The sequence below is a fragment of the Juglans regia genome, chromosome 11 (assembly GCF_001411555.2).
Source record: "Juglans regia cultivar Chandler chromosome 11, Walnut 2.0, whole genome shotgun sequence".
In the NCBI taxonomy this organism is placed as follows: domain Eukaryota; kingdom Viridiplantae; phylum Streptophyta; class Magnoliopsida; order Fagales; family Juglandaceae; genus Juglans; species Juglans regia.
In genome coordinates this window covers 33,741,340-33,768,357 of record NC_049911.1, presented here as the reverse complement: position 1 = coordinate 33,768,357, position 27,018 = coordinate 33,741,340, and the positions used below count along the sequence as shown (strand labels likewise).

Sequence of the window (27,018 nt, the reverse complement as noted above, 5' to 3'; positions counted from 1 at the left end):
GTTGAAATGGATAGACGAACAGAAACACCACGGTTCTTTTAACAATTCTTTTATTTTATTTATATATAATGAGTAATGTTACATGTACGGACAATTTTTTTAAAATTTCAGATTTTCTGATTTTTAATATATTAATAACTGATAAATAAAAAATATATTTTTTATTATTTTTTTAAAATATATTTAGTATTTTTCTTTAATACTCGTCAGTCGTCACTTTATTTAGCGGTGAGTGCCGATAATTATAAAAATAAAATTTACTCAACAGTCCTACATTATAAATATGTTAAAAAATAAATAAAAATAAAAATCCAATTTATAGTATAAGATTACTGAATAAAATAATTCTTATGAAAAAACTCTATTATTTATTTTATAAAAAATAAACTCTATTTAATTGAGTTATTGTTGTCATTAACCTTAAATAAGACAAACAATATTATTATTTTATAAAATAACAACTTGTACTGTTTATACGGGCTGACTTTTTTTTTTATCCGATATCTGGATAACCGAATTCATCTGAACGGTTATGGGCTCGAATTTTTTCCGGTTCGTTTCGAGAAACAACATTTTCTATTCGGATATATTCAAGTACTAAAATCTGGCAGGTTGGCACAAGATAAAATATAAAATTTTTATATTATCTGATTTAATCATTATATATTTTTTAAATTCTGATACAAAATATAATTAACAATTCAAATTTTTTAAATCTCAATACACTTTTTTTAAATCTCAAAATAATATTAATATTAAAACATAATATTTTAAATACAAAACATAAAATTTTCATCTCACCCCCAAACCTGCCAAACGGTTTTCAGTAAATATCTAATCTCATCTGATCTAATCATTACAATTTTCTTAACTTCTAATACAAAATAAAATAAACAATTCAACTTTTTTAAATCTCAAAATAAAAATAATATTAAAAAATATATTCTAGCAATATTTTATTTAATTTTTTAACTTTAATTTCAATTCATTTCATCTCATCTATAAAAACAAATAAGCCAATTCAAACAAACAAATGTGATCTCTCTCTCGTCGGAATTTCAAATTCTCCCAATGAACACAAGTAAAGCAGAGAAGCCTTCTTTGATATGAGATAATGATTTGCTCTCCTTATTCTTATTTTTTTTGGGATTCTTTAGCCATTACATAATAATAAAGTATAAAGTGATATAATTTAATGCGATATATCATATTGTGACTAATTAATCTATTATATGACTAATTAATCTATTATATTACGTCAATTTACAAATTTACTTAATAAAATTTATTTACGTCCGTAGGACTTCTCTTTTTTTTTTTTTCCTTATAGTTAATCATGCCTTTTTTTCTTTTATGGTATCGTTTGGATTCGAAGATAAGTTGAGATGAGTCGAGATGAGTTGTGAATAGTAATAAAATAAGTTGTGAATAGTAGTGAGATTTGTGAGTTAAAGTTGCTGAATAGTAATGAGATGAGTTGAAATGAATTGAGATGGACTGTGAATACAAACGAGACCATATTTTCTTCCTCTACCATAAAATCTCCATTTTTTACTTGGTTTTGGGTGGTAAAAATCCGGAAAATCTTGGATTCGTTTGGGTCTTGGTAGAGGTCATAACCCGAATATTCCGGGCGGACATTCAAGCCACATTATACACCTGGATTTGGGTTTGGCCGTTTGGGTACATCCCACAAGGCACAAGTGTACTGTTCAAACGTTCAAGATGTCTGGTTACACAAGTAGAGGAAAAGATTGTTAGGACGTAAAGATATTCCTTAACCGGATTGGAATACCTCCTTCTCAAATCCAATCAGGTTGGATTGATAGCCAAACAACCCTATCCTTGAACCGGAATAAGAATAGAAGAGTCCAGCAACCTGGTCGATTAATTTGTGTAACCAGACATCCTCCTTCTTCTACGGAAACTTCAACCGGGATCATAAACCTGCAAGTGTGCAACAAGACATCCTCGTACTCCTACAAACACATTAGATCAACGTCCGCAAGGCGCTCCCGACGGCTCGAACGCTCGGTCCCAGCCACACTAAACCACCGATGACAGTTCCGCAGCACTCGGGCGTACACCACTGCTCCGGACGGCGATGGGACTCCTCTGAAGCGTCCGAAGTATGAAGGAAACAATCCGCTTTATTCTGGAACGATTATACCGAATTCCTTCAAGTGAGTGCTGATATATATTATTTAAATCTTTAGTTTGTCGGAGGTTTATTTTTACTTTCTTATTTTATTTAATTTCTTTGAGGCGTCGGTAACCCAATTCAGTTACTTAGGGTTTTCTATATTCACACAATTATACTCCTTCTGTGCTTTGTTAGACAGAAGTCACAGGAATCGTTAATGAAATGTTTATCTGGGATCGATTTGTTTTTTTTAAGATAAATTCCAGTGCTTCTATTAAATGCTCTACTTATGTCAAGGTGGGATCCAATTAATTTGCACTCAGAAAAGGAAGGAACGGTTGATCCAAAAAAAAAAGGGGGGAAAATCGACAATCTTTGAGTTTATGCTGTTAATTTTTTTATTAGATTTTCCTGTGCAAGATTTTTCGGAGCAGGTGTTTGAGAAGGTGCCTCATAGAGGTTTTATTTGCAAGAACTGAAATCTTGATTTTCTATTATAAATGGCACTCAGATGTTCGATGATATCATACCCTAGAGATAATATCATGGGCGTATGGTCAATTGTCGCTGCATTGATAGGTTAGGTTTTGGTTTCATTTTTGTGTAGATTTTTTTTTTTTTGTAGATATCTTTTGTAGTAGGATACATACTATTACATTTTTTAATGCTCTAGAATTTTCCAAATGAGTGAGTAATCTTGGTTCTCTAGTACTGCTATAAAAGAATACTTAGAGGCTTTTGATATTATAAGTGTGACCCCAAAATCGTAAAAATGTGGCTACTTGAATTGCTTAGCTAGTTTGTGATTTACTTTCTTGATTGTTCAACGCTCTAGGATTTTAAGATGGGACTCAGTAAAACAGAAGTGAACTTGACGAGGTTGCTTGCAGCTGCACCTCAGCAACAAAACCCGGCAAAACTTGCACATGTATGTCTAAAAATCTCTGAAGTGAAATTTTAATTCCGCTATTTTTTTTTTTCCTCGAACGTTTTTTTAATATATCTTGGGGTTATAATTTTGGTGAAATACCTTTAATGAATGATATCAATCATGTGACTTTGCAGTATGTTGCTACATTACGAGAACAGTTAGAACAACTGGCTGAAGAGAGAACTCCTGAAGGCTTACCTAGGTCAGTATGGCCATTTACTTCCCTTTTCGGTTCTTTGCTTCTGCTCTTAGTTCCTTCTAGATTTTACTTTACTAGTATGAGTATTCATTTGTAGCGATTTTGTGATTTCTGCCCAGGTCAGTCTAGGGATCCATTACTTTGAGGGTACCTTTTACCTTTAACTACCTTGATGCTTAGGTTCAAGGTACAAACTTGAATGTTAGTTTTGACTACCTGGAATTTTCCAATGGAATAAAATGTAGATACTTTCTGGCCCATCCAATTAGTCAATATTGTGTGAGGTCAGTTTTGGTCCATGAATGATGAAGCACTGTGTCAGTGACTTGTACAGGAATACCTAATATCATGAGTCATAGACAAGAATGCTTAGGTCAATGGTTCTTGAGAAGTAAGATTTCTTTTATAGAAATGCTATTTGTAAGATTTAACCCTTTTGTCTGGGATAGTCTGGCTTCCTTTTTATAATGATTAATTGATTCTTCATTGTTAGTCTGTAAAATCACTACTTGTCCCAAAAGTTTAAATTGGTAGGAATATGTATATTTTATTATCATTTTTATATTCTTAACAGTCCCCCTCACGTGTGAGCCAATCTCTTTCTCGATGAGTAGGCCCAACATGTGGAATATTTAATTAAATGGGTAGAGTGTAGAGTGTAGAGTCAGGGTTCGAACTCAGAACCTTTGCTCTGATACCATGTGAAATCACCACTTGTCCCAAAAGCTGGTGTTTGACAAAAATCCTTTCTGATTTGTCTTGCTTATAAATATCTTCACCCTTGATTATTTGGAACTGCTAATTCAGGTGTTCTATTGGTGATGCTACAATTCTTAGGGTTTCCATTTTATTTGTAATAAATATCTCTTGAACACATATGTACAGGGTTTCAAAGGCTATGGTGAATGATTATTCGGAGAAGATCGAAGTAATCGCTTCCAAATTAGCCCCATTGGTGCGTGCATATTAATTAGCAATCCTGCATGTTAGTTTCTATATGTCCCTAAGATTATGTTAACATAAATATGTTTCTGTTTGTACTGTTTTTTTATATAATTACGATTCATATATTTGTTGATTTTAGATGAGACCTTCCTCATGATCTAAGTTAAATTATTCTAGGAAAATTGGATTGTTCTATGATATATAATAAGAGTTTTTTTTTTTCCCTGCATGAGCCAAGATGCCTAAAGTACTTTGCATGCTGATGTCATTAAATTTGAGAGGCAAACCAGAACTATTTTTGGCGAACAAAACCCATATGAGTGGTTGGTCTGTATTGATGGGAAGTGTTGGGCATTTTGGTTGATTCCATATTTTTGAAGACTTCTTTTGGTAAGTGGTATATGGAAGTCTTAGGAATGAGTGGGATGGGCATTGAGTATCCAGAGAATCCCATGCTGTTTCTGGCTTCAATAATGAATTGGGATTTAAAGGAATAATGATTGGAATTTTTATATGTTCATGCAAGGTTCAAGCTCTAAATTCATTGGAACCTAGTGGGCTCTGAACCAAGTACTTTCTTGTGTTTGCTGCTATTCATTTCTTTTCACTGGCACGAAATCATAGCTCTGATTAGTAGTATGATTTGGAACAAGAATGCATGTAGGTTATTAACTTTTGTGTTTGTCTTGTCTCTCTCCTTCATATGGTTAATCGTAGATCTCTTTCAAAATGTTGTTCCAATTGACAACACTTGGATAAAGAATGTAATATTCATTTTGGCGCGTTACTGATTCAGTGATTTGTTCCTGCTTTCACACCCTGCTTCCTTCTCCATAATCTCAATCTTATGTGATTGCCTTGTTTCTTTATCAACAAGTCATATGTAAATGCTACGTATGGAGGTTCTCATTTCCTAAAAACTTATCCCTTCTGCAGGCTACTCAGCCTGGTGTTCAAGTATCTGAGGAGCCCTTTGCAAAGACAACCATGCATGAAAGCCCCAAAACAGGAGCAGAAAATCATGTTCTTCCTACTCCTGGACTAAGGAGAAGATTCGTGTATGTGAATCTGTGGTAGTTGGAATTAGCGTGATTTGGTTAAACTCCTTTGCTCATTTCTAGGCCATGATGTTTACTTTGGATAGTTTGGCTCATTGACTAGGCCTGGATCAAATACTGAAGATAGAATTCATGAAAATGCTGAGGCTGTTTCATCAGCACCTATCAAACTTGATGCTGCAGCACAAGCACACATCGAAAAACACAGGCAAGTATTTAAGCTTCTCTTGTTTTGCAAAAATGTATATTTTCATCTGTAAAAGCTAGGTATTGGTTATTTTTTCGCCCAAGCACGGTCCATAAAGCAAATTTGCTGTTTTAAATCCTTTTTCCCTTCCCTCTTGCCACAGAAAGCTTCAAGAGGACTTGACTGATGAAATGGTTAGCTTGGCTAAGCAACTTAAGGACAGTAGTCTCATTATGAGCCAATCCGTGCAAAACACTGAAAAAGTAAGTACCCACAATTTAAATAGAAGTCTTACTTCACTTTGATTATTTATGGTTGAATTAGATAAGATGCGTGGTTTTTATAAGTATGTTACTTGTTTAAAGAGAATTCTGGAAGAATTGATCATACATGTTCTGGAGGAGGTGGGGGTGGACTTGTGAACTAATAACTTGAACTGTAATGATTGGATTTTTAATATTGGTAAATTAGTTTTACTTTATTCGTTTTAATGTTTTGGAGTTAGGTTAGTCTCATAACATGATTATGGGTGGGTTCAGGTACTTGATTCTACAGAGAAGGCTGTTGAGCATAGCTTGGCAAGCACTGGCCGTGCCAATACACGAGCGATGAAGATATACTCTGAGACTTCCAAGACCACATGCTTCACATGGCTTGTGATCTTTGTGATGACATGCATTTTTGTCATGGTTGTGCTTCTGATTCGCGTAACCTGAAGTACTTGTTGAGTCAGCCATACTAATCTTTCTTCCTGAGGTTTGTTCTACCCCATCTTTGAGATGATATTGGCAACCACTTCGTATGTGTAAGACTGTCCACGTATGTATGTAAAGATACAGCGTTCAGATCTAGTATAGTTGCACATCACCTTTACATTTAATGCACGAGACTGTGATAAATGGCCACCTACTTTCGAAATTTACTTGTGTGTAATATGTTGTCCTGTCGTGTGGAGGAGACAGCGGTTTCCAAAGAGATTCCCTTGCTTCACTTCTGAGCTCCCTACAGGATTCCCTTTCAGTTTGTAGCAATTTATTTTCAGATTTTATAATCATGTGTAGCAATTTAAAATCTTCGTAAATAGAGTTTCCTAATATCCAATTAGTCTAGAAACAAAAAAGAATTCTTTTACCAATACACGTATCAAATACGCTCTCATTTCCTACATAGTTAGCGTAATAAACATTTCGCGCCGCGTCTTTCTTCAAAAATAAATTCTATGCGAGTATTTTGTTTATGTGACGGGCCATGTAGACATATTATGGGTAAAAATCATCCTTTGTTAATTTTCCGATGGAGTAAAATCTTGTAGAAGTAAATCCGAGGTTATTCCTTCATGTGGTGTGTGTATTTTCCGATGGTGGCGTACCTTGAGGATCGGATGTCTTCCTCAAAATCCTTCATAATATTGTATGTTTGCTCATTTTGGTTTTTCTATTTCAGGTTTTCAGGATATCTCTATTCTCTTCTCAATTTCTTGATTTCTGTTTCTCCTGTAAAAATTAATGTTTATTCCGGCAACATTTTATTTGATTATTATTAAGTTTAATTTTTGTTTATTATTGGGTTGTCTTAGGATGAAAATGAATAAAACAAGCGTCATAAATGTCATTTCCTTTAAATGGTAAAAGCAAACAGTTGGAAGAAGCATCGGCCCCCAGTACTTCTTGATCCTGACCCACTTTACTGTGTCAGAATATTGGCTATGGACTCTATAGCTTGCCCAGGTCCCCCCACCCCCCTCAAATTACGTACCCCCAGAGCATACGACAATCGGTATATGGCCAAAAAACACAACCGGCTTCGACTAAAAAACAAAAAGCACAAGCATCAGCTCATGAGACCCAGCCTCTACCCAGAATGCTGGTCGAGCCAAAAAGAAACGGTTAACGTGAAAGCATCTTTAGAAGTTGAAAAAAGTTGAACCTTTTGGAACGAGCGGGGGAGAGAAATTAAGGAGATGCGTAAAAGACTTTCTCTGTATCTTATGCTTCTCTGCAATTCACACCTCAATTGAGCTAATTCCAAATAAACGTACGTAGCAAGAAATATCTTTCTGCTATACATATACTCGAAACAAATATGTAGATCAACGAGGATAATTTCAATAAATTCATTGACTATTTACATTCCTTAATTACTCTGTTCTTAAAAATAGAAAGATGAATACAGACTTAATTTATAATTATAACAAGAAAGAGCGAGCACAACGGTAATAATTATATGGACTAGCTACAACATGAATATTATTTGCCTTTTAACTGGCTCTGATCTTCTTGGAAGGCTTATTGTCGAGTGCCATGAATATGGAAGCAAGATCGTGGGGGACTTCGAAAAACCTTTTTGGAGTAGGGCTCATTTTTCTCCTTGCCATCCGGGGTTTCTTGGGAGCTGGTGGGCATACCAAGGGAGACTTCAAGGTGTGTTCTGATGACTTGGGTGTGTGACACTCTTGATGATCTTCATCTCCTAAGTGCTCCTTTGTTTCGTCTGGATTGACCACTACTACTACTTCCAGTGCATGATCGAAGCTTCGAGTTCTTGGAACTGTTCGTATCGGCGTAACTGGCCGAAATTCTTCTACAATTTCAAGACCCATTAGCCAACAAGAGATCAGGATCGAAGTACTATAACTCGGAGAGAGATTTCTCAGGTGACCTTTGATATATAGCAAAATACAGCTACCGAATTAAGAGAGAGAGAGAGAGAGAGAGAGAGAGTACTAGGCGTGCTGAGGCAATCAAGAGGGAGATGATGAGGGGTGCTGAAACACAGAGAGAAGAGAAAGAGAGAGGGAGAGAGAGGAATGAATGTGAGGATGAATGTGGGGGGCACAGAACAGACGGGAATGATGAAGACGTATAACCCGAATGGTTGGCAAAGAGCGAAGGAGGAGACAAAAAAGAAACATTAAAGTAAAGTAAAATTAATTGCGTGTGCGGCGTGGGAGTGAGTGTTACTATATAGATATTATTAGAAAAATAAAATATATATATATATATATAAAAAAAAAAAAAAAAAGGGGTGGGGAAGCAACGCAGTCTTTAAGCAAGCAAGAAACTGACAAAGGAAGATCACAGATGCATGAGATCATGGCTCCAGCTAGAGTTGATCTCTTCATGTGGTCTCCCGCAAGAGCTCCGGGGTCCGCGGGGTGGGCTCTGCGACTTTCTGGAGTTCTCCTTCTTATCCACACCTCATCAGTTTCAACTTTCACCCTCCACCCCCATTAATTCCCATTTTGCTTCTCTCTTTCCAAGTACTACGTACTACTTCTGCCTCAAACTAGGGTAATTTTTTTTTTTCTATTTTGTTTTTAGTCAATTTTGGCTTTTATGTTGTTTGTTTGTTTGTTCTTGATCTGGCAATTTGCCTTTTTTTTTCTTTTTCATTTTGAAAATGAGAAATAATAGAACAAGGATAGTGATAGGGTTAATACATTTTTACTATTTATTTATTAATTATAATGTATTTAAAGTTTTTTATTATTTTCTTTTAAATATTTTTTAACATCTTTAATTATTAAGAAAAAATTAAAAATATATATATAATTTTACCAATAGTCATTTTCTTAATTATTAAGTAAAATAAAAAATTAAATATAAAAAAATAGTAAATTATTATCCAATATCCATAAACAAATCAACTGAACTTAGGTACGTAATATTGATCGTCTGCATGTATTACTCTAAATAATGAATGTAGGTCAAAGGGCGGGTACAATATATATTACACGTACAGCTGCTTCCCATATGCTTACAATTGATGCCAACAAATTATCATTCTAGAAACCCCGCGCCTGATCGATCTTTCTACTGCATATATGGAGAACAAATTGCAAATTCTTGGGCAGATTGACGGCCGGATTAATGTCTCTTCAATGATGAATGGGCCCCCCGTGATTTAGAAAGACATATAAAATTAAAGGTTAATTTATTTAACTTTTTCTTCCATATATATATATATATGATCTACCAGAGATAACGATCGAGCTAGCGATCGAGGAAGAGGTAGTAATAATCTTTAGTCCTAATTAATAATTAAAGTTAACAACTTTAAAATTAGGATAAGAGCTTGAGAGCAAAAACTGATTTTCCCAAGCTTGATTTTACTTATAAATTTATTACACATGATGGCTAGCATGCATATTGTCTAGTACTAGACCGCGCTATCTAATAACATCATCCATCGATCCCACGCGGTAAAGTTAAAGAAAAGTGGCAGTGGGAATGAATGAGCTTAATTATATATTGCCCTTAATTAATAATTACTATAATCCAAATTATAATGAAGGTAAGAAGAGATTGCTTAGGATCCAAATTACCTAATTAGAGGCATGCAAAAGCTGCTGGAGTCACATGATTTTTAGGCAAGAGTATTTATTTTATTCTTTCTCTCTCTTTGGTCATGTGTAATGTGGTGATTCAATAATCACCAACAGCTAGCAGATAGATAGGAAGGTACGTAACAAAGTGGATGACATGTGGGGGATTGCTTTTGCCAGACTAAAAACCTTGCTAGCTAGCTGCTTGTGGATCAGGAGGAAATTAACTAAAAGGAGAATTAAATTGGCCTGCGGGTCGATCGATCGGATCTAGCCATTCAGCATAGTTTACGTGGGAATAAAGGAATGTGTGAAAAATGAACGTAAATTATTGAGTACTTTGGACTGACTGCCATATTCATCATGATCCTCGCCTCGCCACTGTATGAATGGTTTTTGTCCCCTCCCCCCATGCTCCCCGGCCCCTTCTCTCTTCCCCGTATCATGACAATTAGCTTAACATAATGTGAAACGTACATTTCATGCGTGGTTCGATTCAAATTATGTTTCCTCTGTCACAGTACGTACCACATGATATTAGAAAACTATACTATATAAATAAAGAAAAAAAATAATATTCTTTCTTAGGCCTGTATTCTGATATTTCATACTATATATAATTTTCATAGCTGATCTTTTCATATATATTACAAGAAAACTGTTTATTTATGATCAACTATTTCCTCTACACACTCGTGCCTTCTTCAATATCCATTAAAATGATGAGTTCTAAATTATTTCTTCCATATATATAAATTGGCTGATCATGCTGGACGGGCCATGCATGCAATATCGTGAATATAAAAACAAAAAATAAAAAAAAAATGGAAGATCAGAAGCTGCTAGCATTGATGGATATTGTGAATGATCAGGAATATTTAAGAATTAGGTTAATAATAAACATAGTGTATATATATATATATATATATATATATATTTATATTAAGTCAACCAAAGTTAGGTCTTTCTATGGTAACCACTAACCTAATTAAAGTCATCATAAGTTGGTCATTAGAGATCGATTGATCTTATTCACAGACGTTACTGATCAAGTCAACAAAATTAACGATCGAGTACTGGCCGGCGCCCTTATTTATTGACAAATAATAATGAATATCACTTGAAATTAAGTACATGATCATGCACAAGCAAATATTTTTTATGACGTCAGAAAATATGTAAAGAATTATAAATATATATAGAAGAATTTATTTATATATAAGAAGTCATGAGATCGATCGAGTTTTTAATACCAAGTACTTGGTAATTAAATATCGATCTTGCTAGCTCTATGCTACTAGCCGCATCGATCTCAAGATAACATTAATGAATATCCACGAGAAAATTAAACTAAAGAGAGAGAAATTACTGCCACAAATTAACGCAATGCATGACGTAATGACCTATTTGTTGAAAACAATAACAAAAACAAAAACACAAACACATGCATGATATCTCCATGGTTGGTTGTTAACTTGTTGTCAGAGGAGCATCCTATGTAAATGCAACACGTACATGAGCACGCAGCAATATTGGTAAGCTATAGGTAGCTAGGCCACATCATTCAACGTTGGCACCCTTAGAGTTAGGGCTCGTGAGAACTCGTTGGATTGAGAGACGTCAGCTCTAACTATATACGATATTTACACATTTTAAAATTATATATAACGTATATTATTTAGATTTAAGATAAAAAAAAAAATAGATGAGATTTAATAGAGAGAGTAGGGCTGTTTTTGTTTACTTGCAGCAAATTATAATAATAGAAGACGATGACGTAGACTTTCAAGGCATCCGATGAACTTTATAAATATCAAAACAAATTAAACAAAGAGATTGATGGTTGTTGCTTGAAACCCATCACATGCTTTCCCATGATGGATAATAGAGAAAGAGTACTAGGGCTGTTTTTGTTTACTTGCAGCAAATTATAATAATAGAAGACGATGATGTAGACTTTCAAGGCATCCGATGAACTTTATAAATATCAAAACAAATTAAACAAAGAGATTGATGGTTGTTGCTTGAAACCCATCACATGCTTTCCCACATGGATATTGTCATCGCCCACGTGAAACGGACATGATATATATATAGATCATGGTCCCATGCATGGTCATCAATTATTCTTCCAACTAATATCACTCATTTAATTTATATATAGACACTTTTCATCATCTTTTCCATTAATTAATGTTACAATTAATCTTTTACAAATATTATGATTCATCATAAGTTTTTTATATATATTATAAAGTAAATTTGGCAAAACAATATTTATAATATAATTTCAAGATTCAAACGACGTCGTTGATGCACAAGATTTATATATATATATATATTTAAAAAATATATATATATTGTCAAATATGCGATGATCTTGATCTTATGATTTTAATTTGTTTGAAGGCTACAGTTTGAATATACAATTAGTTGTACTCTGGCATGTGTTGGCACGAGCTCACAAATTAATTATCTCTCTCTCTCTCTATATAATCTCACCACGTCGAACATGCAGTACTACCTCTATCTCGTTTATATATTATTTATAAATTATAAACGAGAATTAAACATGATGATCATCCGGTCGCTTTTGATTATTGGACCATCGCCTAATTAACTTTTTGACTTAAAAAAAATGCACGCAAAAACTTGTGCTAAAAGAGTTTCAGAAAGTTAACAAATTAATAAACGTTTTCATTCCTTGCACTATAAGAAAAACGAGAATTTATGATAGATTTACGATGAAAAAAACTATTTGTTACGAATTAATCAATTCATTTTAGCATAAAATAGTTATTTTTGTAAGAAATAATCATTTTCAAAATAAATAGTTGGTCAAAAATTATAAACAGTTTTCTTGTAATATCGTGATGATCATGCCTACAAAACAGAGGTGCAATCGGCTCAAACTAGATAGCCTGTGTTGCCTCACCATATATTAATTATATACCTCTCCACCAAAATTAATGAGTCTCGTGTCTATATATATATATATATATATATATATATATATATATAGGTAGCATGCATGCATGAAATGACATTAATCTTTTATGCCATTGTTTTTGTAAGTATCAAACACTACTTCTCTCTCCCTCAGCCGCATTTAAAGAAAGATATATAACATATATATATATATATATATATATGAGATGCATGGGGTTTCCAATCGTACGAAATCTGCAGATCAGGAGAAATTTGTATTTGAGTTTTTATGTTTTTATAGATGCAAAGATTCAAAACTAGCTAACTACAGTCTTTAATGATCGTAATATTCATAATTAATTAAACTTATAAAAACTCACAATTAGATACATTCATTCATCGTAATTTGAATATTAACAGAAGATTAATATATAGAAGTACATATAATATAATTGCAATTAGTTTTTTAAAATTTAAGTATTATTATTGTGAATGTTGAAATTTATAAAAACATGAAAATCCATTAATGAAATATATATAATTACAAGGACCAGTTATTCTTTGTTTTGTTTTATTTGTTATGGGCAAGAGTACTTAACTCATTTTCTTGACAATTGCCTTGTCAAGAAACTCACAAGCAATAAAGAAAACAGTAAAGAACACAAGTGAATTATATGGTTAGATTCTAATGACGTCGCTAATTAAGTGGGTCTTTAAATTCTCCAGTAACCATGACGTCGCTATAATTGGGCCTCTGTCCAGTCATTAAAGGCCCATTTCTTACTCAATTTCATTGGGTGGTCCTTCCAATGAGGTTGGTCGGTGTGGTGTCTTATTTACAATGCTTTACTTCTGTTATAATTAGCCCTACAAGGCAAAGCCCAACACGTTTCCACTTCGTCCAAGCCCATAGTATCTTAATTTGTACATAATCATTATTTCGGACGTCCAATTATTTGAGTTGCATTATTTTAGCAATTTAAAACTACAAAGAAAAAAACCAATGCCTTTATAGTTTAAACCATCGGTATATTTTAATTTGTTTAAATTAATAAACAGATAATCGTGTTTATTTTCTTTTATAACTGAATGTACAAAATAATCAGTAAAAATTGAATATTTTAAAGAACTGAAATTAAGAAATTTACTTTCTTCCACTAATTTCATATTATTTAATCTTGGTTCCAACCAAAAAAAAAAGAACGAAATTGAGGAAATAATAATAATAATAATAATAATAATAATAAAGGAGAGGTTATGGAGGAGTAGGGCTGTAATTGAGCCGAGTCGAATTGGTCTTTGACTTACCGAGCTCGACTTGACTCAAAGTATTCGAGTTCATTTTTTTTTTTTTTTTTTTATTTGAGCTCAAGTTTAGAGTTTTGATAACCTAAACTCTCAACTTGAGCTTGAGCTCGTCCCGCAAATGAGTTCAAGTAGAGTCGAGCTTGAACTCGAGTTCGAATTGTTTATTTATTTTTGTTATTTTTTAATAATATTTAATAATAAATAAAAAATCTAATATTGAATTTATACAACTAACAAGTAGAACCTTTATTGAATTATTAAATTTTAAAAATTTATAAATAATTAATATCTAACTAATTGATATTTATCCAAAATAACAATATATTATATACCTATATATATTATTAATACATACACTTAATATGATAGTATATATCTATTTTATATATGGTTCCTACATACTAATATATAAAATTATTATACAAATTATAAAATATACCTATAAAGTATATTCATTATATAGACATAAGTAATTAGATTACATATTATATATTTAATTATAAAAGTAGTATGCTTATATTATTAACTAATACATATATATAGGTGTATATATATATTTATCAATATATGAATGATTTTTAATTGAGTCAAGCTAATAAGTCGACTTGAACATAAACGAGCAAGCCTTAACGAGTCTTAGCCGAATCAAGTTTTGTCAGGTATGTGTCACTTATAAATCCTTACAAATCGAGTGAATATCTGCTTTCATGAATGAGTTTTTTTTTTTTTTTTCATCAGTCGAGTTCGATTCGAGTTTAACTAAGGGTGAAAATTGAAGATGTCAGTATGGTTTTGGTTTGAAATCGAAACGCACCGACAAGTTGAAAATGTGAAATGTGTTTATCTCAACCGAAATCGACAGGTGAAGGGGAAGAAAACCCGGTTGGTTCGCTGGCGTCGTCGGTGTCGCAAACAAACTTACAAACACTCGAACGCTTTCACACAGATTCACAACAAATATGAAATATCACAACAAATATCAAAGATTCAAGCACTTGGAACGGCACAACTAGATGAATCATGAAACAACACAACAAATGGATAGATTTGAGATGAGAAGAATCCAATAAAATCGGCAATGTATTGATGACATCGAAAAGCCTTAGAAAGAGAGAGAGAGAGCGCTGAGACTGTGGGAGATGAGAGAATTTGAGATAGAGAGGGAGAGGGAGAGAGAGAGAGAACGGCGTAAGATGAGATTCGAGAATGAGAGGGAGAAATGAGAGATCTTAACCTAATCAAGAAACGGTCTCTGTTTGCCTTTATTTTTTTCAACTATGGGAGTCCAAAACGACGTCATTTCATTTAAATGAGTGAAACAATGTTGTTCTTATATAGATATAAAATGAAAAAAAAAAAAAGATAGAACCAATCGGTCGGTTTAGCAGTTTTTCTATGGATTAAACTGCGATCGAATCGACAAAGATCGATTTTTCTTATTTTCCATTGACGGTCGACTGGTTTTCTAACAGTTTCGGCTGGTTCTGTACTCCAACGACCGGTTTGATAAGTTTTCGACCAATTTACTCGTTTCATGTACACTTCTAAGTTGAACTAAATAAATATATATCGAGTGAGATATCACACAAACTCATTCACAATCCTGTGGAAGAGGGTAGATCACACCAGAAACCATAAAAGCACAAATTTCGGAGTCAACGGACAAACTTAAAATGAAATAGCTGGCATGGGACCCACCCGCTTTGGCTCCCATTGACTCAATGCACGTGAAACCGCGCCACTACAGAAATTCTGATTCCCCTTGCCCCCAACCGACGCTCACGCTTTGGGCCCCACCACACTTTCCAATCGCAGAGTCAAAATTTTACGCATTTATTATCACTACGAGCATTAACATTTGCGTTGTGTGCGTATGAGACGCATGATTTTGAAGTTATCGTTTGATTTTTTTCCAATTTTCTATACACACGAGATAAAAAAAACAATGCTAGTATTTAATTTCATCTTGTAGTCCCCTAATTTTAAGCAACTTTACAAAAATAAATAAATAAAAGCCGTTCCAACCAGTACAGTTGACTTTGTTCCTTTCTTTCTTCCTTCGAATCTTTTGACCATTTCAACTGCAAAATTACCGTCAACGGTCTCCGGTGACAGACTTGCCTGCCGTTCGATAAAGGAGGATGGGGATTTCAATTTCAGGTCCTGGTCCCCAACGTCCATTTCACGCCGACGACTGAGGGGCGAAATTCGCAGCCGGAATCGGAGGATGCGGGTGACGGTGCTCTCCTTCATATGTTACGATCAGCATATTTGGATCGTCTTGTGCTCTTTCCACGTGCTTTCTCGCTGGGCACCCTTTCACGCTACTGCATCTGTAATACCCTCTGCACAATTTAAAAAATAACAAATAATTAGAAAAATACTTTAACGTCTCGCGTGTGCCACTAGATTCGTCTTTGACTTCCACACATCCCAACATGATCTACGATTCTTCGGTGGTGAAAGAAGATATGATAATACCTTGGGTAAGGTGAGCCCTTTATCGGCTTTTGACCGTATTTTCTCCACGAGAACTCGTCCGACGGTATATCCGCGATCTTCGAGCTTATTGCTGCAACTCTGACGGCCCTCTTCACTCTGGATTTCCTAAAAACGCAGAAAAAAATGTAGATTAGTAAAACGAATTACTTGTAAATTCCTGAAAGTTTCAACATCAAAATTATTGGTAAAATATATATTTCCGATGCCTACCTTTTCTTGGAGCAATGGCAACGGTCAGACGAGGAGATATTCGCAGCAGAGAGAGAATGATTCACGCTGCACTTTTTACGCTGAGACGAAGAAAGAGGCGGTTTCCCGGCCGACATGGTGGTGGTCGGAGCTATTAGGAGCGAGGAACCTTGTTTACCATTCGAAACGCTGCCGTCTGCAGTAACAGATGACATAAACGACGAGGTCGTGGAGGAAACAGGTGGAGATGTGCTGAAGCTCTCCTTCGACTGCTGATTTACCGACAACACCGGTCGCGACCCGGAAGCAGTTCTAGGTTTCGAGAAATCAAGCGTGATGGTCTGAGGTTGTTGGGACTGTATCTGAGGCCGGACCGGATCTGGGACTGAACGGCGTTCGACGGGGTTTGTCGGTCCGCTATAAGAAGAAGGAGGGTTCGAAGGTCCGCGGCGGAACCGGGCGTGGCCAGTCCGGTTTAGGATGGAGATTACCTTTTTGAATTTGGAAACGGTGAAGTCGGTGATTTCTCGGCAGTCAAGGTGGTTGAGGTGGTTATCGCGAGGGGCTTGATGGGAGAGTAGGCAGATCAGGTGCTCCATACTCTTCAACCCAGCCGATGCTTCTTCTTGTATAGCCATCGGATCCTCCATCTTGAAGTAAGGGACCAGATCTATCGCCATAGCAGAAGATCAGAAAGAACCACAGCGAAAGCAGAGAAGCTAGAAGAAAAGAAGAAGAGGAATATGGAGTAAAGAGATGGTGTGAGGAGAAGAGAGTGGGGGGAGAGGGGGTGGTTATAAAAGAGACGGAGGATGCAAAGTCAAAGAGATTTCGTCAATCCATGGATGGATGGAGATTAGTTGGACTTTAATGAAATCTATTTATTCTTGAAAAAAAAAAAAAAAAAGGAGAGGAAGAATTAGGTTACTGTAAAGGTCAAAAGGGAGAGTTGGTGGTGGGTCCCGCCCAAGGTTTGAAAAACGAAAGGGGGAGGAAGAGAAATTAGTATAAAATAAATACGCGCTGGCTGGCCTTTGAATCTTTCACAGTAAATTTGAGTTGGCTTTTGAAAAGTCGTCGATGAATTGTCATACTTGAGATGGACATTGACCCGTAATTTCGCCGATGTGATCAATGCAATTTACTAAAAAATGAATAAAGTTGGGTATCGTATAATCAACGGCATATCCTTCTATCTCGAGATCTATGTATGTGTATGTAAATGTAGCAGAAGGTCAACAAGTTTGGATTCCCCGCAGTTCACCCAGACGTGTCTTTTGGCAAATGTTTTACCGTGAAAATGGAACAAAGCAAAGCCAGTTCTGTCTCCCAATTTCAAAACCATGGTTCCAACTCCTATGATACAGTCAAAAGCAATTTCCTTTAATTTTCACTATTATTTGTTCTTTTTGGGTTAATCCAAGACTTGTACAGTACTACTCCTTGGGGCTTTCATACCTTGCTTTTTTCTTTTATTTTTTATTTTTTAAATTTACTAGAAATTACAATGGAAATGTTTTCTGGATCAAAGAGCTTTGCATGACGTCGTTGTTGGTCTACGTTGCTGCAATAACGAAAATGTTTATTTATTTTTATCTAGAAATTGACTGGTTGGCACATTAATGCCGGACGCATATTAAATAAAACTACATTTTTTTTAATTTTTTTTTAGTTACAAAAATAAATAATAAAAATCAGTGAAACTGTTGACCGACTTTGTATATTTCCTTTATCATTATCCTCATCTTGACGTTGCCGTGAGCCATTTGTGGCGGTTGGATGAGTCTCTACTGATCCCACCGCTACATGGAGTTCATCGAAGTTGACCACAGAATAACAAAAATTAGAGAAATAAAAATTCCTTTAGGGCTTAGTAATGTCAAAACGGTTGACGTGTGTTATTCTAGTTTCGGACACGTGGGGGTTATCTAATGTTCAATGAGTGGGAAAACAACTATCCGGATTAAGTCAATGGCCCAATAAGTTGAACCGATCCTCCTTGGGGTACTAATCGAACCGGGCCGGCTTAAATTTTAATTCAACAACACATGAGTAGCTCAAAATAAAAGAAAATTTATTTTTTTAATGTTTAATTGTAATTTAGTGGTAAACTATATCATTTTTCTTGAGGAGAGAGGAATAAGAAATGAATAATGAGTGGGGGAAAAAAGGTGTATGCTTTGCTTTGCTCCACCCAAGGCTCGGATCTTTGAGATATTTAGGATCTCTAAAGAGATTGATATTCCATGAAGGTAGTGGACCAATATAAATTTAATAATTAATATATCAGCCATGATATCAATCTATTTGGATTTAGTTTTAAACATATATATGTGTGACGGTGTGGGTGTGAGACAACAAATTTGAGAAAGGATAATCTTAGTGGAGGCCGGTTTAAGGTAAAATTATCCTCGTGAATATATTCTTTTCAAATATGCATGTATGGGTGATCAGAGGTCTGGCTCTCTCTACTTCCCCGGCTGCTACTCGGAAATTCTCTGCATTAATTGTATATTGAAAAAATGAATTTTATACATTCTATCTATAATTTTTTTTTCACAAGATATATGATGTGGGATAGTAAATAATGACTGATGAGAAAAATTTTTCTATTAAAAAATTATATGGAACGGTCGTGGGTGCATAAGTTCCAGAGGTGCCCCTAACGTGGTCCTGACCATGTCAGATTTAAACTTTGAAGTCAAAATGTTACTTCACTTTTGGAGATCGCTTAGGCTTTGTAATGTCCCAATAGAATACCTAAATCACATGATTTATATTTCAAAATGACTAATCAATGATACAATTGGAGTCTTATTAAAATTTTTTTAAAAACAATAACTTCTCATTCTTAAGCAATGTTAGATCTCATACACCACTTACCATTTATCCTTATCATATGATGTATCACAATCTCCTCCCTTAAACTCCCGACATCCCAGACGGGCCTATCCGTTGTAGTTGACATGGTTCAAGTCTCACACTTCTGATTGGGATGAGCTTTGATACCATTTATAACGAAACAATAAAAGGTCCAAATCACATGGTCTATACTCTAAAAGGACTAGTCAATGATACAATTGGAACTCTATTAATACCTTATAAAGAGTATGAACTTCTTCTTTCCAAGCAATATGGAATCTCATATACAACACACTCTTATCCTTATCATATGGGATAAATTTCATTTGTTTTCACAACTCCTCACAACTTATCTAATCCTTATAACTTTTTTAAATTTTCACATAAAATAAAATAAATAATTTTCTTTTTTTAAATCTTAAAATAAAAATAATATTAAAAAAATATTTTTTATTAATATTTTATTTAACTTTTAATTTTAATATCAATTCATCTCATTTTATTTATAAAAATAAACAAGAAAAAGATAATCTTAGTGGAGGCTAGTTTCCTAAGTGGGAACTCTCAGGAAACCACAAGGTAAAATTATCCCCCCATGAATATATTCTTTTCAAAGATGCATGTATGGGTGATCACAGGCCTGGCTCTCTCCACTGTACCGGCCGCCACAAGGAAAGTCTCTGGAACGTCACTTCATTTTTGGAGATCACTTAGAAGTATTTTTTAAAAAAAGAGTTAAAGTTTTAAAAATTATTTTAAAAGGGAAACTGGGAAAGCTTATGGACAAAATTTTTCAAATAAAAATATTTTTAAAAATAAATGATATTTATACAATATATTTCACAATATATTTTATAATATATGCTCATGTAAAATAGAAAATAAATTTATATAAACTTTAAATAGATAAATCACGTTAAAAATTTTATAAAAAAATAGATCCATCTTGAAAAAGTATAAAAAAAATATTTTTTTTTAGTGAGACTTACTTTTTTACAAAGGGCTTGCACATAATTTATCTATTTGAGACTTATACCTAATATTATTCTGTAAAATAAGAATATTTTTATAAAATAATATTATTGTTATAAGATATTTTACAAAAATATTTTTAAAATGATATCAATGTTGTGAAAAATAACGTATGTATAATATCATTTTGCATCCGGTTCCCTCTCTTACAAACAAAAGAAAGAAGCTTAGGAAAAAAAAAAAAAAAGATCTGCACGAAGATATATACGAAATAGTGGGTTAGTGTTATTTTAAAATCATTTTATTTTTTTATGTAAAAAATCAAAAAGAAAATGAAAGAAACATTAACTTATTGAGTAGGAAAAAATAGAAAGAGAAAAAAAAGGACACAAGTGCGGACCAGCCGTTCTGCAGCAAGTAGCTAGCTCGCATGTATATCCGTGTTGGATTTGGCTCTAATCAGAAGGTTGTACAAATTTTGCATGTTTTGAAATGAAACATGCAAAATTTAAAATTGAAATTTGAATTTGAATATGTATTTTTTTAGAATTGTTAATCAATTGTAGGATTAATTAAAGTGAGAGAATAATATATATGCATGAAAAGTAATGTTATATACAGTCGTAGAGTGTGCAAGTACTGTATAGTAACTTTAAAAAAAATAGAATCTATTATTAAAAAAATTATTTATTTTTATGTAAATTCTATATTTATTCATTTTTTTTAAAATGACTATACGACGCTTGCACGTCATATATATATCAATCATACTTTATGTATTTATATCTCTGTTACTTTAAAGTAATCTCTAATATTCGGAACTCTAGGAAATATATTCATGTGCACGTCATCATGTGTTCTTGCATGCTTGCATTTCTTTGACGCCTTTGAAGCATGATATTAACGGTATTAATGCTGCCATGCATCGTCAGTACAAATTAATGGCAGCCTGGACTGCTAGTGCATGGAATTAACATCACCAATTTTTCAATCTCCACCCTTCCGAACATTTTTAATTTTGCATGCATGGGAATGATCAATATCCAGGTGTTGGAGTCTCTAGATTATACCAGCCTCCTGTGGTCCTTCCTGTGGCTTCCACTTTCTTCTAGACCCTTCTGGAGTTGCTGGCATTTCCCTTGAGGTTGCTGACAGTTCAATTGTGCTGAGTCATGACTGCTTTGCTGGCATTCTTGCATTTCATTCTCAACTTTCAACTGTCACTTTTAAAATATGCTAACTATGATCAATATTGATAAATATTAGCTTGGTAGAAGTATTAAATGCTGATTTGATAAATCTTCAACATTCAATTTGAAGAAGTAAATCACTTTTTAAGATCAATTCTGAATGATAAAATATAATAGAAAATGAAAAAAATTTAATAATTTGAGCTGAGTGGCCGTTTAATTTCTTGTACTTAATATTCGAGAAAGTTATTGATAGCTAATTAAAGTCAATCTATAAATTCAGAATATATATATATATTTATATAATTAAGCTTACGTTCTTATTGACATAGATGATTTATCTACAGTAACTTGGATTTTAGTCCATATAAACAATTTTATTGTTGTGAAAATTAAGTAGTTTAATTATGGGATATATCTTGGACGTTTATCTGTAGAGAATATCAGCAGTAATGAAGACCATACGGATCATAAAAAGAAATAGTGTATTGGTGAAGCTCCAAATGCATTAGTTTGATATGAGGATATTTCAGAATGTTTCCGCTCAGGAATGTAGGTTTCTTGATGAATGAATGATGACGACACTTTTTCTTAAAAAAAATATATATATAGGAAAAGTAAAGAATGCGTTCATCCTGACATTGTTTTTCTTTGTTTTCCATTTGCTGAATATGTTTCTGCAATTAAAATTATATATTGAAGGAAACAAATAAAATAATCTCAAGTCAAGGCCCAAGTTCCCGCAAGCGAGAGAATCATGCTGCCACAACTGCTCAATTCATGTGCATAAAACGAGTAGAGTGGCGAGGAATAAGGTTTATCTGCATTATATAGAAAGTCATGTACGTAAGATCTAAGACATATATATCCATGCTAACCCAAAATCTAATCTCCGATCCATTACTTTTATTTCCCTGCCATTTTTTTTTTTTTAATTTTCCTTTTCCTTCTCACGACAGGTTCACATTTGAAAAACATTTTATCTCTGCTTTGTTGTCGAGGCTGCTCCTGCATCAATCCCATTTCGTCATTCACACAAAAGCCATTAAAATTAAGTTATTTAACGAAGCTCTTGCCGAGCACCAATATTAATTCAAAATAATGTAAAAAAAAAAAAAACGGAATTCCCTTCTATAAGAGAGGATGTAACCATCTCACTCTTTCTTCTCTCTTCCCTCTCTCTCTGAATGTGTGTGCGCTTCTTTTGTCCAGTTAACCATGATTACTGGAAAGGACATGTACGATGTGTTTGCGGCCATTGTGCCTTTGTATGTTGCAATGCTATTAGCATATGGCTCCGTCAAGTGGTGGAAAATCTTTACACCTGACCAGTGCTCCGGCATCAACCGCTTTGTGGCTGTGTTTGCAGTTCCATTGCTTTCCTTCCATTTCATTTCTACCAATGACCCTTATGCCATGAACTATCGATTCATTGCAGCTGACTCCCTCCAGAAAATCGTCGTTCTTACTGCTCTCTTTCTGTGGCAAACCTTCAGCAAAAATGGCAATCTTGAGTGGATGATCACGTTGTTCTCACTTTCCACCCTCCCAAACACACTTGTCATGGGAATCCCACTCTTGAAGGCCATGTATGGAGATTTCTCGGGAGACCTTATGGTCCAGATTGTGGTTTTGCAGAGTATAATTTGGTATACTCTCATGCTCTTCCTGTTTGAGTTCAGAGGTGCAAAGCTCCTCATTGCTGAGCAATTCCCTGAGACTGCTGGATCCATCACCTCCTTCAAAGTTGATTCAGACGTTGTGTCACTAAACGGTCGTGAGCCATTGCAGGCTGATGCTGAGATCGGTGACGATGGAAAGCTTCACGTAGTGGTAAGAAGATCGGGTACAGCATCTATGATTTCTTCTTTCAACAAATCCAATGGACTAAACTCGTTAACTTCCATGACCCCACGGGCATCGAACCTCACCGGTGTTGAGATCTATTCGGTACAATCTTCTCGAGAACCCACTCCAAGGGCTTCCAGCTTTAACCAGACAGATTTTTATGCCATGTTTGCTAGCAAGGCACCCAGTCCAAAACATGGATACACAAATAGTTTCCAAGGGGGTTTAGGCGGCGATGTTTACTCATTGCAGTCTTCAAAAGGAGCAACACCAAGGGCTTCAAATTTTGACGAGGAGATGTTTAAGATTGGGAAGAAGAGGCCGGGAGGACGGAGCATGAGCGGTGAGTTGTTTAATGGCGGTTTCGTTTCATCGTCCCCGCCTCCAAACCCTATGTTGTCGGGGTCTACTAGTGGTGGCCTAAGGAAGAAGGATAGTTCTGGCGGTGGTGCAGTGCCTAACAAGGAGCTTCACATGTTTGTTTGGAGCTCGAGTGCGTCTCCAGTTTCGGAAGGGAACCTGAGACATGCAGTTAATGCAGCTTCCTCAACGGACTTTGGTGTCATTGATCCTTCCAAGGGCGCTGCTCCTCAACATGAAAATGCTGCTTCAAGAGGTAATCAAATTATTAATCTCAGAACCGACAGTACTACTACTTGTCTCTCTGTGAGTTTCGTGGAAATTATTTGATAATATCCAACTTTTCTTAATGACGTCATATCTATTTATCGGTCCAAGTTCTTAAAGCATTATTAATACATGTACGTCAAGATAAATATCAGTGTAGTTTGTTGCATTAGCTGCTGTATCTTATATGTAATGTTTGAGGTAACTTTCATGTGTACAGGAATGCACGATTCAGATGAAAATTTGAGCGCAGCAAGAAAAATGAATGGGGATAGGGAGCTAGTTGATATGGTGGAAGGTTTGAAGTTCCCCACAAGCGGGTCTCCTTACACATGCCAGAAAAAAATGGACATGGAAGATCAAGGAGATATTAATATTGGAGCAAAGAAGCACCAAATGCCTCCGGCAAGTGTAATGACTAGGCTTGTACTTATCATGGTTTGGAGGAAGCTTATAAGAAACCCCAACACCTACTCAAGCCTTCTGGGCGTTACATGGTCTCTTGTTTCATTCAGGTAGCTAGCCCACTAATTACGTACTTCATGTTGTTGTTATGAATATATATTTCCGATGCATCTGTTGGTTTTCTATCCATATTAATGCACACTTTTTTCTGCATGATCATGCCACTGTTATATGGATCAATGCACACTTTTTACTGCATGATGCCACATGACTAGAAATTAAGCTGTATGCAGGACTCAAACTTTGATGCTAGCTCTCCGATCGATTCTCTACCATATAATATGGATTAATGTTCCTTTGTCTCCCTAGATCATAAGTATCTATATATATTCTGTGGTTTTTGGGAAGATTATTTTTTCGATTATTAAATTTAGGTCATTATATATTCTAACTTGTTCTTCTTTATTGTCTAATAAATATAAGAAATTTTTTTTAGCTAAAGAAATCTCATAAAAGTACGATAACTATAAATATATTTTTATTATAAAATAAATTTAACGTATTATATAAAATTACATCAATTTGTGAGTTTATTTTTATAAAATCATTTTATAACTATACCACTTGTTTAAATATAAACATTCAATGACACAAGTAACTAATTAAACCATGGTTTAATTAATTTGACTCTGGTTTGTCCTTAGATATCATATCCAAATGCCGTCCATCATCAAAGGATCCATTTCAATATTATCCGATGCGGGTTTGGGAATGGCTATGTTCAGTCTAGGTACGTTTTCTCGACTAATTAACCAAGTCATCACAAAAAATTGCTTTTCTATTCATGTATAAGTAAATTTACTACTAAAATAGTACTGGGCCCCATTTTTGTTGCAAATGAAAATGATGGCTGATCTGTAAAATGTTTGCTCAATCAGGTCTGTTCATGGCTTTACAACCAAAGATAATTGCTTGTGGAAAATCCGTGGCAACATTTTCAATGGCTGTTAGGTTCTTGACTGGCCCCGCTGTAATTGCTGCTACCTCCATCGCAGTCGGTCTTCGCGGTGTTCTTTTGCATGTTGCAATCGTTCAGGTACTGAACCATATTCATAAATTTCAAGAAATATAACTAAAGCCATGCTCAAAATTAATGAGAAATTAGCTGCTAGCTTAAAGCATTTACCCTGGTTTCGTTTACGAATTTCTACTAACTAAACGCGCAAAATAATTGACATTAATGAGTAGTACTTCCTGTCCGCATGCAGGCTGCTCTTCCCCAAGGGATTGTTCCCTTTGTATTTGCCAAGGAGTACAACGTCCATGCCAACGTACTTAGCACTGCGTAAGTAATTTAAAATTTCCCAAGTTAAGAACTACTACAGATCGAGGATGTTAAAAAAAAACAAAAAAAGGTTAACATAATTTGATGTGCATGGCATTGCAGAGTTATATTTGGAATGCTCGTCGCCTTGCCCATAACAATTCTTTACTACATACTTCTCGGCCTCTGACTTCTGGACAACAAAGGCAAGGGAAAGCAAACATACTTCTGTAAATCCTTCCAAATTAGGTTTAGGTGGATGGATATGGCAGATGCAATGTCCCGGAAAAAAATGCTTTTGGGTTTTGTTTAATTTCCTTCAATCTCAAAGATCTTTCATCAATGTCGTTTCATTTATGTACTTTTGTTTTTCTTCTATTTAATTACCCGGTTATACATGAGTTAGGTGGTAGCCAGAAAAGTAATCCAGATAGACCGATAGGCAAAGTCAAATTTGTTTGATGTACGTAGTTGCGTGGGTTTTTGCTTCACCAATTTCAAAGAACCTCTTTAATTATTTCTTCAAGTTGACTCAAAAAAGCCAGTTCGTTCTGCTCCAACCTAAATGCATGCATGCTTTAATATTCAGTTTACTAGCTAGCTTATTGGTTTATTCGATGCATGTTCGGGTGAGCGCAGCAAATTTAGAGAATCTTAAGATCATGCATGCATCAGTACTGATCTTGAATATGATCAAACATATTCATATCACAAACACGTAGAGATCATATTTAACGACACCGCGCGCATATGCGTAACATGTCACTCAAAACGTCGACAATATTGCCATTAGCTAGCATGCAGAAACTAATTGGATCATGAGATCTCATCTTGAGAAGTGAGATAAAGAAAATTATGATCAGTACAGCCTTGAATTTGTCGGTTTCATTTCATCAAATTATTATTAAAATTAATCTGCACGTGAATGGTTGGGTTTGCAAGTAATTAATTAATAGCACGAGTAGTACTGGCGGTTCAAAGTAAAGGGCAGCTTCAACGTATTGTTCCAAACCTCAAGCTTTTTTAAAGTATTAATGGCTTTACGTACTGGTCATGATACTCGATCTATGCATTAA

General features: G+C 34.6%; 3 protein-coding genes across 3 annotated transcripts; 2 read left to right on the top strand and 1 right to left on the bottom strand.

Annotated features, from left to right (window-relative positions):
- The first annotated feature begins 1,887 nt into the window (after nt 1-1,887).
- LOC109009446 lies at nt 1,888-6,453 on the top strand. Its single transcript, XM_018989899.2, has 8 exons — nt 1,888-2,183; nt 2,979-3,071; nt 3,209-3,276; nt 4,159-4,228; nt 5,155-5,276; nt 5,380-5,484; nt 5,627-5,726; nt 6,003-6,453. Exons 2-8 carry the CDS (start codon nt 2,988-2,990, stop codon nt 6,177-6,179), a joined length of 726 nt encoding a protein of 241 aa, XP_018845444.1. The 5' UTR covers nt 1,888-2,183; nt 2,979-2,987; the 3' UTR covers nt 6,180-6,453.
- A 9,381-nt stretch (nt 6,454-15,834) lies between these two features.
- On the bottom strand, nt 15,835-17,508 carry LOC109021147 (probable WRKY transcription factor 17). Its single transcript, XM_019003708.2, has 3 exons — nt 16,736-17,508; nt 16,505-16,630; nt 15,835-16,368 (listed from the first exon to the last, which is right to left on the bottom strand). Exons 1-3 carry the CDS (start codon nt 17,392-17,394, stop codon nt 16,206-16,208), a joined length of 948 nt encoding a protein of 315 aa, XP_018859253.1. The 5' UTR covers nt 17,395-17,508; the 3' UTR covers nt 15,835-16,205.
- A 5,382-nt stretch (nt 17,509-22,890) lies between these two features.
- LOC109021143 (auxin efflux carrier component 2) lies at nt 22,891-26,445 on the top strand. The gene is made up of 6 exons (XM_019003705.2): nt 22,891-24,202; nt 24,434-24,728; nt 25,323-25,408; nt 25,557-25,714; nt 25,887-25,963; nt 26,066-26,445. Exons 1-6 carry the CDS (start codon nt 22,957-22,959, stop codon nt 26,130-26,132), a joined length of 1,929 nt encoding a protein of 642 aa, XP_018859250.2. The 5' UTR covers nt 22,891-22,956; the 3' UTR covers nt 26,133-26,445.
- The last annotated feature ends 573 nt before the right edge of the window (nt 26,446-27,018 follow it).

Excerpts from the sequence above, each read along its gene's own strand:
- LOC109021143 (XM_019003705.2), top strand. The coding sequence starts at position 22,957 with ATGATTACTGGAAAGGACATGTACGATGTGTTTGCGGCCATTGTGCCT. Across the intron at positions 24,203-24,433 it reads TGAAAATGCTGCTTCAAGAG|GAATGCACGATTCAGATGAA; the intron begins GTAATCAAATTA and ends TCATGTGTACAG. Across the intron at positions 25,409-25,556 it reads AATGGCTATGTTCAGTCTAG|GTCTGTTCATGGCTTTACAA; the intron begins GTACGTTTTCTC and ends TTGCTCAATCAG.
- LOC109021147 (XM_019003708.2), bottom strand. The coding sequence starts at position 17,394 with ATGGCGATAGATCTGGTCCCTTACTTCAAGATGGAGGATCCGATGGCT. Across the intron at positions 16,631-16,735 it reads TGCCATTGCTCCAAGAAAAG|GAAATCCAGAGTGAAGAGGG; the intron begins GTAGGCATCGGA and ends CTGCGTTTTTAG. Across the intron at positions 16,369-16,504 it reads AAGGGCTCACCTTACCCAAG|AGGGTATTACAGATGCAGTA; the intron begins GTATTATCATAT and ends TAAATTGTGCAG.
- LOC109009446 (XM_018989899.2), top strand. The coding sequence starts at position 2,988 with ATGGGACTCAGTAAAACAGAAGTGAACTTGACGAGGTTGCTTGCAGCT. Across the intron at positions 3,277-4,158 it reads ACTCCTGAAGGCTTACCTAG|GGTTTCAAAGGCTATGGTGA; the intron begins GTCAGTATGGCC and ends ACATATGTACAG. Across the intron at positions 5,727-6,002 it reads CCGTGCAAAACACTGAAAAA|GTACTTGATTCTACAGAGAA; the intron begins GTAAGTACCCAC and ends GGGTGGGTTCAG.